At 40.5% G+C, this 12,165-nt stretch overlaps 1 protein-coding gene across 5 annotated transcripts; it reads left to right on the forward strand.

The window, feature by feature from the left end:
- Positions 1 to 1,415: 1,415 nt before the first annotated feature.
- Positions 1,416 to 12,145, forward strand: SERPINB9 (serpin family B member 9). 5 transcript variants are annotated; one of them, XM_011385726.2, is made up of 7 exons: positions 1,416 to 1,505; positions 2,884 to 3,061; positions 4,973 to 5,110; positions 5,469 to 5,586; positions 6,605 to 6,747; positions 8,076 to 8,231; positions 9,383 to 12,145. In XM_011385726.2, the coding sequence occupies exons 2-7, from the start codon at positions 2,894 to 2,896 to the stop codon at positions 9,785 to 9,787; spliced, it is 1,128 nt and encodes a 375-aa protein (XP_011384028.1). In that variant the 5' UTR covers positions 1,416 to 1,505; positions 2,884 to 2,893; the 3' UTR covers positions 9,788 to 12,145. The 5 variants fall into 5 exon arrangements, with proteins under 5 accessions (XP_011384028.1, XP_011384026.1, XP_011384027.1 ...); XM_011385724.2 differs by lacking the exon at positions 1,416 to 1,505 and adding an exon at positions 1,627 to 1,826; XM_011385725.2 differs by lacking the exon at positions 1,416 to 1,505 and adding an exon at positions 1,627 to 1,819.
- The last annotated feature ends 20 nt before the right edge of the window (positions 12,146 to 12,165 follow it).

Genomic DNA, 12,165 nt, shown 5'->3' on the forward strand with positions numbered 1-12,165 from the left:
ACAGATGTCGAGAAATTGATAACCACATACATTGCTGGTAGGAATGTAAGATTGCACGGCAACTTTGCAAAAATAGTTTGACAGTTCTCGAAAAGTTAAATATAGAGATACTATATGATCCAGCAGTTCCACTACTAGGTATATACCCAAGAGAAATGAAAATATAATGTCTACACAAAACTTGTCCATGAATTTTTATAGCAGCATCATTCATAATAGACAAACAAGAGAACCCAAATGTCTATCAATTGATGAATGAATAAACAAAATGAATAAACATATATCTGGGGACCCTGAGAAAGAAGATAGCTACTAAGAAGGATTCCTGGTAGCTAACTGAGCTCAAATTAAAAAACAAAAACAACAAAAAAAAACCCTAAAGCCTAGCAGCTGTTTCTACACAGGGGCTTCTCATACAAAGTGCACTTCAGGGAGAAGCCTGCACTGAACTGCCTACCTATACTGTGTTCATGCCAACTGAGCCAGCCCTTATGAGAATTCCTGGAACTGTATGTCAACCAAAAGGACTGAGACTTTTCCCATTTAATTGGAAATGTGCAGCTACAGCTCCATTACCATCTTCTTTGACCAACCCAAGCAGCTCCATTCTGACCAATCAGGACAGTGCCTTTTGGACCAATCAGACTGCAAGGATTTGGAGTCCTTGTTTGCATGAAGATGGACCAATCAGGGACCAGGGGCAAAGACTTCTCTCCATATAAGCCTGCTCCTCCCTTGCTTAGGGAGCACACTTTCTCTTTCTATTGCTTGTTGGAGATGGTTTCCCCAGCTGGAGCTGGTGCTGAAACACCAAAGAAGACTCCAAACCAGCACAGGGCAGAGGAAAGTGAAGAAGACGGGAGCAAGTAGAGTAGACCAGTGTAGAGCAGAGCAGAGCAGAACAGAGCAGAACAGAGCAGAACAGAGCAGAGCAGAGCAGAGCAGAGCGGTGCAGAGCAGAGCATTCTAGCCACAGAGGGGCCTCATCATAGCTTTGCAGTTCCACAGCCATGCTGCTTCATAATTCAGTTATAACACCACTGAGCTGTTACACAGCCGTGCTGTACCACAACTGAGTTGTTTGCACTGAATGAAGTTTCCTTCTTCACTGCACCCCTGGCTTCTGTGTCTGGATTCAGGACTGCTAATTAGTTGTGGGATCTCAAAGGAATACTTTATTCTAGCTGACTCTCTCATCTATATAAGAAAAGAGATGTAAAATAAAGATCCACAGACCCTTCCTACGATAAAGGAGGCTGTCATTCCATTTTTGTCTGTTTCCTGTAAGTAGAAAAGCCCAAGCTTCCAAGTTCTCTCGTCCCTTCTCCCAATCCCCTACCTGTGATCTCTTCATTTGGCAGCCAGCAGAGCTGGCCCGGAAGGGCTATCAGTTTGAAAGTGCTTTCCCTTTCAGAATCCCGCTTTAAAGTAGCTTCTGGAACCCACAGGAAGTGCGAGGCTGCAGCCCACCCGCTGTCTCCGTGTCCCCGGCAGGGGTCCCGCAGGTGAGGTGATACGGGGCCTGCAGGGATTATCCAGACTCGGGCCCTGAGGGGAGTAGACAGCGTTCGCTAGCCCTGACCGCGCACCGCCCTGCCGCGCCCTGCCCCGCCCCTGCGCCGAGGGCAGGATGTGTGGAATTCCCCTCACCCCCCGCGCCTCAGGCAAGCGAGCGCAGACTTAAGGCCCGTGGGTGGCCGAGGCCTGAGGGGACCCACGGCGTGCGGCTGTAGCGTGCCAAGTCTGCGTGCGCTTCGGGTCGTGGGGTTCCAGGCTCCGAGGGCAGCGACAGGAGAAGAACGGCGCGGCAGTGTTGAAGGTGGCAGGTGGGGGCATGGCGGGGCAGGAAGGGAGTTGGGGGGACAAGAAGAACCCCTAGACGACCTTAGAGAACCTGGCGCGAGGACGCGAGGCCTATCTCGGTACAAAGCAAACGCGAGAGGGCAGCGCCTTCTTGTTTACAGAAATCCAGACTCTTTGGATCTGTCGCCGCTGGTCCGTTGCGCAGCGGTGCTTTCGCTGTGACTGGTCCCAGGGCCTGTGCCTCGAGGTTCTCGTTCTCGAATAAGCCTCAGATGCTTCCTCAGAGGGTTTTCTCTTTGCTCTCCGATGCCTTTTTTCCCTGCCTTATCGCCTCTTTCCCCTTGCCGGGCCCTCACCCTATAGCCCCATCCCCACCTGCTCGCCCTATTTCTCAACTCTTCTCTCTCCCGGATCCAAAGAATGACATCTGCCTTACCTCGACTCTGTCCTGCTAAAATCACCAGTCTCCAGTTGCAAATTCAAGCATTTCTTATGCATCCTAATTCTTTCGTCAAGGCAATACAAATTTATCAAGCCCTTCCTTTTTTTCTGAGCGCTCAGCGGCTGCCAGACAGCCCTTGCTTTCAGAGCGTCCATCTAGTGGGACACAATGAAGACTGGGGAGTTATGCTGGGGAGAGAGAGGAAGAAACCTCCTCTAGGAGAGGAATCAGATGTGGTGTTTGAGCCCTTAACCTGGTGAAACACTTTAACCTTGGCTAAAGTGTTTTCAAAGGCTCAGGGGTGACTGCAGGACTGGAAAGAGTTCCAGATGGCTAGAGATGGAAGCTGGAACAGGAGGAGGGGACTAAGTGGAAGATAAACTATTTAAATAAAGTGAGCTTTGAGCTTATCCGTTTGATCTGCTGCCACTACCACACTTAGCTAATTGCCTTAAAATTTAGACTTATTTTTTGGATAGAGAACAGCAGTAAATGGAATTTCCCCGAACTTAAAATATTTATGAGCTTTAAGGAAAAAAAAAATAAGTACAATTTCAAAATTGCCATGTATTAGTTAGGTCAATAACATTCACGGGTGTATTGTCGAAGCAATCTTTCTCTTTATTCTGCGGTTCCAGATACTGCATCATGGATGCTCTCTCTGAAGCAAATGGCACTTTTGCCCTCCGCCTTTTAAAGATACTATGTCAAGACAGTCCTTCTCGCAACGTGTTTTATTCTCCTGTGAGCATCTCCTCTGCCCTGGCCATGGTCTTCCTGGGGGCAAAAGGAAACACTGCTGCCCAAATGGCCCAGGTAAACCTGCCTGAGAGAAGGGACTGCCTTTTCAGTTGTTCTGTTCTATCACCCAGCTTCATACCTCATGAAGAAGCAAGTCTCCTTTCCTGAGATTTTTTGGGAAAAGTTTCTCCAATTAGTAACCTGGATCGAACTATCGAAACTTTATTCTAACACTTTATCTTTGTTTAGAAAATGATACTGAAATTATTTGACATCGAAGCAGCTAAGATCTAGTTCATTCTTGGAATAAAAGACTGTGTAACTGTAATTGTTCATTGGCAAGGAAGGGTAAGGTTAACATCTATTTCAAATCATTGATATACCAACATGGCTTCCTAGCTCAGTAAGAGCATAAACAGAAACATGCAAAAGAAGGTGAAAGTGCATGTAATTATTACTTATATAGATTGCATATGTGCTAGTTAGATGAGTTTAACAAACGTTTGGTAAACGTCAGAAAATGATTGAGAATCCATTCTTGTTCCCAGGAGTTTTATAGAGTGGGCAGGAGATACATGCCTGAGATGAAAACTAAAAGCTTGTATCATAGCCGAGCTCATGGCCTTGAACATGTATCTCTACTATAGAAAAGTTAGACAGTGTGGCTCTTTCAATATGAGCTTTGTTTTCCTATGAATCCTTTTTAGTAGTGATTAATCACTTTCCAGCTCATGGTATGCCGGAGTGTAGGTTTATGTATGTGTGAGGATTCTTTTTTTAAATTTGAATTTTATTTTATTTATTTTTTGGTGATAATTGATTTCTAAACTTTTTTTATTTTTCAATTATAGTGGGCATACAACATATCAGTTTCAGATGTACAACATAGTGATTAGACACTTATATAACTTATGAAGTAATCCCTCTGATAAATCTAGTACCTATCTGACACCATACATACTTATTACGCTATTATTAACTATATTCCTCATGCTATATTTTATATCCCCATGACTATTCTGTAACGACCAATTTGTACTTCTTAATCCCTTCCCTCCTTTCAGCCACCCTCCAGCCACGCCCCCCATCCAGCAACCATCAAAACTCTCTCTGCATCTATGAGTCTGTTTCTGCCCTTCCTGTCCATTCACCTTGTTCTTTAGATTCCACATATAAGTGAAATCACATGGCATTTGTCCTTCTCCATTTGACCTAATCCAGCACAATACCTTCCAGGTCCATCCTTGTTGTCACAAGTGGTAAGATTTCATTCTCCTTTTATGGCTGAGTAGAGGATTCTTTATACTTAATTAAGTTTTCTATGTTTTGGGCTAGCCAGCCAATGAGCCCTTATAGGAGTGATTTTTGAGAGCCCCCAAATTGTCTGGTTACTTTATGAAATGTGACATTGAGAGTTCCTTATCCTCCAGCGTCCAACTAGACAATAATGGGCACTCCAGAACTAGCCTTTGGATTCTGTTAAAGCTGTCAGAGACCGAAAGTGTTGTCTCTCACACTATTATGATATTTCCCACTCTCATTGTATTTCTGATCATTTCTTTGAATTTTTAATGCTTTTGACTGTATTGTTGGGGTAAATTTTAGAGACAAGTTTTCCTTATGTTTTTCTTGGGATGAGAGATTTTAAAACAACCTCTTTTCTGAAGCTGTCTTGCCCTTTTCATTTTTCCCTGTTCCTTATCTTTAAACAAAAGCAATTTAGACAGAAAGCCAACTCTTACTCCCCTTTATTCTGTGTTCTCTCTTTCTCCTTCTCTTCCTACCTCCCTCTGTTCCTCTCTTTTTCCCTCTTTATCTTCTATCTACCCCCACATAGTGTTGCTTCTCTAGTATGTTGAATACACAATTAAAATAACAGCAACATCCTTTTAAAGGAAAATTTTGTTGAGTATGTAAGAAATAATTTGCTTATAAATTTTTGAGACCAAAGAACAATAGATAATTTTAAATTATTTTTCTCAACAGGTGCTCTCTTTAAACACAGAGAAGGACATTCATGGGAGTTTCCAGTCACTTCTTGCTGAAATGAACAAACCTGGCACGCAGTACTTGCTCAGAACGGCCAACAGGCTCTTTGGGGAAAAGACTTGTGAATTCCTCTCAGTAAGTTAAATCAAGAGAACAGTAAAAGTTGTAATAAAAACATAGAGTCCTAGAGAAAGACCCTAGAGAACTGAAACTTATGGTAAACATTGTTTTAAAAAATCATAATTCTATATCTATACCTTGAATTATTTGAAATTTGACTACTTCTAAAATTCATTTATCCATTTCTGGTTATTCATGGCTTAGTATGTACCTCTTTATAAACACTGATATTTTAACATATAGCCAACTGAGATATGGTCACTTTTAAGAGATGTACATTCTTTTTAATAAAAGGTATGTAATAGTCAGAATTTTTGGACACTTGATATTTTAGTTAGAAATGTAGCCTCATTGAACACTTTTCTCTCCAAAGACCTTTAAGGAATCCTGTCTTCGGTTCTATCATGCTGAGCTGGAGCAGCTTTCCTTTGCCAAAGCTGCAGAGCAGTCCAGGAAACATATAAACACTTGGGTTTCAAAAAAGACTAAAGGTAAGAATTACATGTTATACCCGCCTTCCATCTCCCCTCCCCTTTCTACTCTTCCTCCTCCTCCTCTCCTTCCTTCTTCTCTCCCTTCTTTTTTCCCTCCTCTGCCTGCTTCTCTGATTTCACTGGTGTTTCAGGTGGTCAGAGTAATGCTGACAGGCTGAATCTCATGGGATATTTGAACCTTAATCTACTCACAGAGGTTCCAATCAGATGCTCAGGTTTTCAACAAGAGAGACTTAATTTTATCCATTCTCCCAGGACCAAAGCGACTGACACAAATGCCAAAGGAAACTCGCAGGCCAATCTTTTAGTTTAATAACTAAAACATATTTACACTTCGCCTATAATGTTCACATGCTGGGTGGAGCCATCATCTCTTTCCAGATTCTGCGTAGCCCTCCATCACCACTGCCTTGACTTTACACGTTAAGCTTACTTATTCTACTGCTTCTTTTTTATCTTCCATTTACATTTCCTTAGACTTGATAAACCTAGGCATGACAGGCCAACTGCAAACCCATTAATGGGTCAAATAGAGGCTTCCAGAAGCTCCTCAATACACTCACACTGCCCATTGCCAGCTGTTTCCCCTTTGAGACATTCATTCTGGCTGCCTCTGATGTGTCCACATGTGGTTGTGGAATGTTAGCACTACGCATAACTTTGGAGCTTTAGATGAAACCCTCCATTGGACCGTGTGAGATAACCGATGTCCCTCCAACCCATCTCTCATTTCCTTGCCTTGTTCTCCAACCCGGTGTAGTGTTTTTCCTTGAGTGATTTAGAAATCTTTCACCGTCATCAACTTTGTAGATGCTCCCGAAGCACTGGTGATCATTAATGCCACTCGTATGTGTTGTTTTTGATTTCTGTATGTAGCAATCCAAATTCAGCAAATTTGAAAAAAGCATGTTTGGTTCTTGATTAATAATCAGGGCCCTGCCAATAAATCTTCTCATAGTTTATTCGTCACGCTTTTTAAAAATCAACTGAATATATTTTTTACTTTTCTCGAAAGGTAAAATTCAAGACTTGTTGCCAGGTAACTCCATTGATGCACAGACCAAGCTGGTTCTTGTCAATGCCATCTACTTCAAAGGAAGATGGAAAGAGCAGTTCGAGAAAACATACACAAGTGAAATGCCTTTCAAAATAAGCCAGGTAGGGGAAGATTTCAAAAATTCTGCTCGTTTGATGAAAAAGTAAAATGGAAAATTTAACTTTGTAGAAGCATAAATTATTGGTTAAAAATAATCTGAAAAAACACATTTTTGAATGAAATTTTAAACTCAGTAGAAATGAACTAAAGGAATCAAAAACATTTGCTGCCTGTAATGTTTTGCATTTTGTTACACCTCTTGTTGCCTCTGATAATTTCTCACACATTCATTGCTGCCACCTAGTTCTGGGAACTGAAGATATTCCTTAAGCACGAGTCGTTTGGAAAGAAAGCAAAAAAAACAGATGTTAAGGAAGTGTGATCTGGTGTGTGTTGCAGGGATAGAGGGAGAGAATGTGAAAATATATTTAATCGGGTATTTTGAAAATTAAAATAAGTATAGATTTGAATTGCTTTTAATTTATCATTATTAAGAAATTATTTATAGATTTCTAATATTAAAAGTAAGACCTTAGTCTTGACATTGAGGAATAACTTCAGTTCAGGCGGACATTAAAATAGTTTGCCAAATCCCCCATCCCCTAAAAAATACCGTTTCAATAAAATTAGGAAACTTATACAGATAGCATCTCTTTTTCTCTTTTTTGGATAAGGTATACTTTAAATAATCAGCTCTCTAGTTGCAAAGCGGGGAAGGGGAGAACTTTTCCAGCATTGATTTTAGCAACCATTTTAATTTTTATAGTAGGTGGTCTGTTTCAACTGTAAAAAATTAATAAGTATAATACTTCAATTAACCTCTGCACGCATATACCTTTTAATAATTAAAAAAATTATTTCCTCGAATTAGAGTATCAGAATTGGAACAATTGAATTTAAATGCATGAAGATATGTGTGGTTCTTTATACTTGCTGCCAGACTGTTTTCTGAGAGGGCATATTCATCCACACTTCCAATGATATTGCTATGAAACTATAAGTTTCATCCCACTTTATTATAAAAACTTTTCCTAATTAAATAGAAATCATTTGATTATATTGTTTCCTTAAATATATTTCTTGGCCTAGTTCAAATGAGAAAAATCTGTTTTCCTCCTCTGGAAAATGCAGAATATCACACTTATTTTGCTGAATAAAACATCTTCTGATGGTGCTATGGCTAGCACCATATTTGCTCACAGTAGATGCCTGGTAATGATGATGGAAGGAAGTGGATGGAAATTTAGTAAGTGTTTACTAGAGTGCGAATATCGTTTCTATCAACGGGTGCTAAAAACACTCCCGGAGTCAATCGCAGCTCTTTTGGAAATTTTTATTGCCTCTTTCAGCCATCTGTTTTTAATTCAATGTTCATGTGTATTCCCATCAGAAGGAGCAAAAGCCAGTGCAGATGATGTTTCAGGAAGCCACATTTAACCTTGCCTACATAGAGGAGGTACAGGCTCAGGTTCTGGAGCTGCCCTACACAGGCGAAGAGCTGAGCATGCTCATTCTGCTCCCTGACGACAATGTGGATCTAAGCGTGGTGAGATGAATTCAGTGACGCCTTTCACGTCCTTCTTTACAGGGTTGAAGTCGAGCACAACTTTCACCTGCTGCGTTTGCCTTTAGAGCTGGTGATGCAGGCGACCAGGCAGTGGAGCACGGTATCCAGCATGTGGGATTTGGACTCAAACTACTTCTCCCATTACTATCTATGTGTTCTCGCCAAAATTTCTTAACTCACTTCAGCCTCTGTCTCCTCATCTCTAAACTGGAGATGATGATATCTGCCTAATAGGGTTTTTATGAGGCTAAAATGGGAGTAATTCAGGGAACAAGTTTAGCACATTGTCTAGTACATATAAGCCCTGTATAAATATGATCTATTACTATTGTCATAATCATTGTTATTTGCGTTGTATTTTAAAACTAAGAACCGTCGTCTTTATTCAGAACCTGAAACAGTGAATGAGAAAATGTTATACTTTGACCTGACAAGGGAGAAGGGGAGGAGGGCAGAAGCCAGCACTCAGGGCATAGAGCCTGAAACAGCCCAAAATGGCACTCGGCCACCCACCTTGTTTTCTTCCTGCATGGGTCTTTAAGGTGAGAGACTCACTCATTGCCCAATAGATCCTAGGCCCAGTACAGAGGGGGGAGGAGGGGCAGTAGTGTTGCCTTGTCCTAAGGGGCTCATGTGAGCAAGCTGCAGCCATTGGCTCTCTCTCTGTCCATCTCCCTGTGACTTTTCTTTTCCAGAAATCATGCAAATTCCCCCTCTGGGCAGATTTCTCTTCTAGAGGGACATATCAAGAAACTTTTCTCATCTCTTTTCTTAGCAGTAATGTCTTGTCTTCAAAAATAAGCATAGTTAAAAGAAAAAGCGGCAGTCAGCTGGGCATTGACAATTGTCAGGATAAGAGAACTTCTCTCTGAAGTTGTTGGGTCAGGAGGGGAGCAGCCACGGTCTTTGTACCCCTGGGTGGTTTGAGGTCTCCCCTGCTTGGCAAGGAAGCCATGTATGTAACAGCACAAGCGCAAGATCTCACAAATTTCCTGGCAGATAAAGTTTCCACTGGTCCTGTGTGACAGTCGACGCTCATCTATAAGAGAAGAAGGTGTACTTGCGTGTGTCCATGTGCATATTTAAATGTGCTGAACAATGAATCCTAACGTCTAACTATGGTCTTTCAGGTGGAGAAAAATCTCACTTTTGAGAAATTCATAGCCTGGACCAGGCCAGACTGTATGAAGAGTACTGAAGTTGAAGTTCTCCTTCCAAGATTTAAACTGGAAGAGGATTATGACATGGGATCTGTGCTTCAACATCTGGGAATTATTGATGCCTTTCAACAGGGTAAAGCTGACTTTTTGGCAATGTCAACCGAGAGAGACCTGTGTCTGTCCAAGTTTGTGCACAAGAGTTTTGTGGAGGTGAATGAGGAAGGCACGGAGGCCGCGGCTGCCTCGGGCATAGTGTTTGTGGGATGTTGCATGAAATGTGGGCCAAGGTTCTGTGCGGACCATCCCTTCCTTTTCTTCATTAGGCACAACAAAGCCAACTGCATTCTGTTCTGCGGCAGGTTTTCCTCTCCATAAGGGGTGCCCTTACTGTGCCTGTGAGCCTTTCCCTCTTTCTGTGTCTCCAAATCTCACTCTATAGCTCCATCAAAGCCCAGTACAAAGGTGAGGGCAGATTTCCCCACCGGATGAATGATTTGCCATGCTTCTGTACGCTCAGATGTTCCCATACCGACCATTCACTTACACCACTTAAGATCATGGGGCAACAGACCTCAGTGATTTCCTATTGTATTTAAGATACAGTCCAAATCTCATAGGTTGGCACGCACTGTTTTCCTATATGGCCTTAGACTTATTTCTCACTCATTCCACATGCAATTCATTCTGGTTACACTGTGCTCTGCCTTTTATCTCTAATCTTGTCACATACTTGCCTTAGCCTGACTTGACTGTAATAAATGCTGCAAGCTATTGCTACTGTTTTATAGTTTTTCTGGTGCTTGAGCTTTTGGTGAAGTTTATTTAATGCATAATTTTATTTTATCTTTTTTACGACATACACCAATTACCAAGTATGTGCCAAACAATGCATCAGGCACTGAGGACGAAAAGGAGTGGAACCCTTTGACACCTGGTCTTTAATACCTTTTCCTGAATTATGTAGCTTTTACGTCAACCAGGTTGGATGAGCTAATGTGCTTAAACTTATCATGTGACCCCGTGATAAGTGAACGCCTTTCTTCATGTTATTGCATTTCTTCACTGCCAACTCTAACAGTAAAAATTTCATTCAACCTTTAAAGCTCATTTCCAATGTCATCTTCTCTGAGAAATTTTTCCTTTTCTGCATAACTAGATGTGCATCTTTGAACTCTCATTGGACACAGAGATAGAGTAGTCGCTTTATTTACCTGAGCTCTGTAACTAGACCTGAAGTTCCTCAGCGGTTGGGACTATATTTTACATATCTGTGTACCACTTATAGTGCAGTGATAAGTAATTCAATCATAGATAAGCTCTGTAATTTTTTTAATGATTAGATATCAGTGACTTTATTGCATTTTTTAAAGAAATTTTTTATCGAGGTAAAATTCACATAATGTAAAATTAACCATTTCAAAGTGAACCATTTAGTGGTAATTAATACATTAACAATGTTGTACAACCATCACCTTTATCTAGTTTCAAAAAAATTTTCATCACCCCAAAGGAAAACCCTGTACCACTAAGCTGTTACTCCTATTCCCTCCTCCTTCCAATGTCTGGCAATTTGCTTTCTATTTCTACGGATTTACCTATTCTAGATATTTCATGTAAATTGAATCATATAATACATGACCTTTTGTATCTGGCTTCTTTCACTTAGCATAATGTGTTTAAAGTTCATTTATGTTGTAGCATGTGCCAGTACTTCATCCGTTTTAATGACTGAATAATATTCCATTGTATAGATATAGTGCACTTTATTTATCCACTTATCCACTGATGGACATTTAGTTTGTGCCTTTTGGCTATTTGTGAGCAATCCTGCTATGAACTTGCATGTACATGTATTTGTTTGAATACCTACCTGTTTTCCATTCTTTTGGGCATATATATACCTAGGAGAGAATTGCTGGGTCATATAGTAATTCTATGTTTAACTTTTTGAGGAACCACCAAACTGCTTTCCACAGTGGCTAACCCTTTTTAGATCCCACTGTCAGTGTATGAGGGTTCCATATCTCAACAACATTGCCAATACTTGTTATTATCCTTTAAAAAAATATGTGGCCATCCTAGTGGGTGGAAAGTGGTATCTCATTGTGTTTTTTATTTGCATTTCCCTAATGACTAATAATGTTGACCATCTTTTCACGTGTTTACCGGCCACTTGTATATCTTCCTTGGAGAAAAGTGTTTCCAAGTAATTTGTCCATTTTTTCATTGGGTTGTTCATCTTTTTGGTGTCAACTTGTAAGAGTTCTTTATGTAGTCTGAATATTAGACTGTCATCAGATATATGATTTGAAAATGTTCTCTCCCATTCTTTTCACTTTCTTGATACCCTTTGACCCACAGTTTTTAATGTCAAGGAAGTTCACTTTATTTTTTTCTTTTTGCTCATACTTTTGTTGTCATATCTAAGAATCTAAAGACATTTACAGCTGTGTTCTTTTTCGTAAGACTTTTATGGTTGTAGCTCTTGTATTTCGAATGTTAATGCATTTTGATGTATATGATATGAAGTAGGAGGTCCAAATTAATTTTTTTTGGTATATGGGATATCCAGTTGTCCCTGCACATGTACTGTTTTTTTTTTTAATTGAAAAGGGTGTTAATAATAGGCAAAAAGGAAAGATAATATCTAAAAAAGTGACAAAAATGAAAAATCAATCTGCATATATAAAATCTATTCCATGAAGAACACCATGACCATACTGGAAGAAAATATATAGACCACCACCAATAGC

The sequence above is a fragment of the Pteropus vampyrus genome, unplaced genomic scaffold, assembly GCF_000151845.1.
Source record: "Pteropus vampyrus isolate Shadow unplaced genomic scaffold, Pvam_2.0 Scaffold767, whole genome shotgun sequence".
Classification (NCBI taxonomy): Eukaryota; Metazoa; Chordata; class Mammalia; order Chiroptera; family Pteropodidae; genus Pteropus; species Pteropus vampyrus.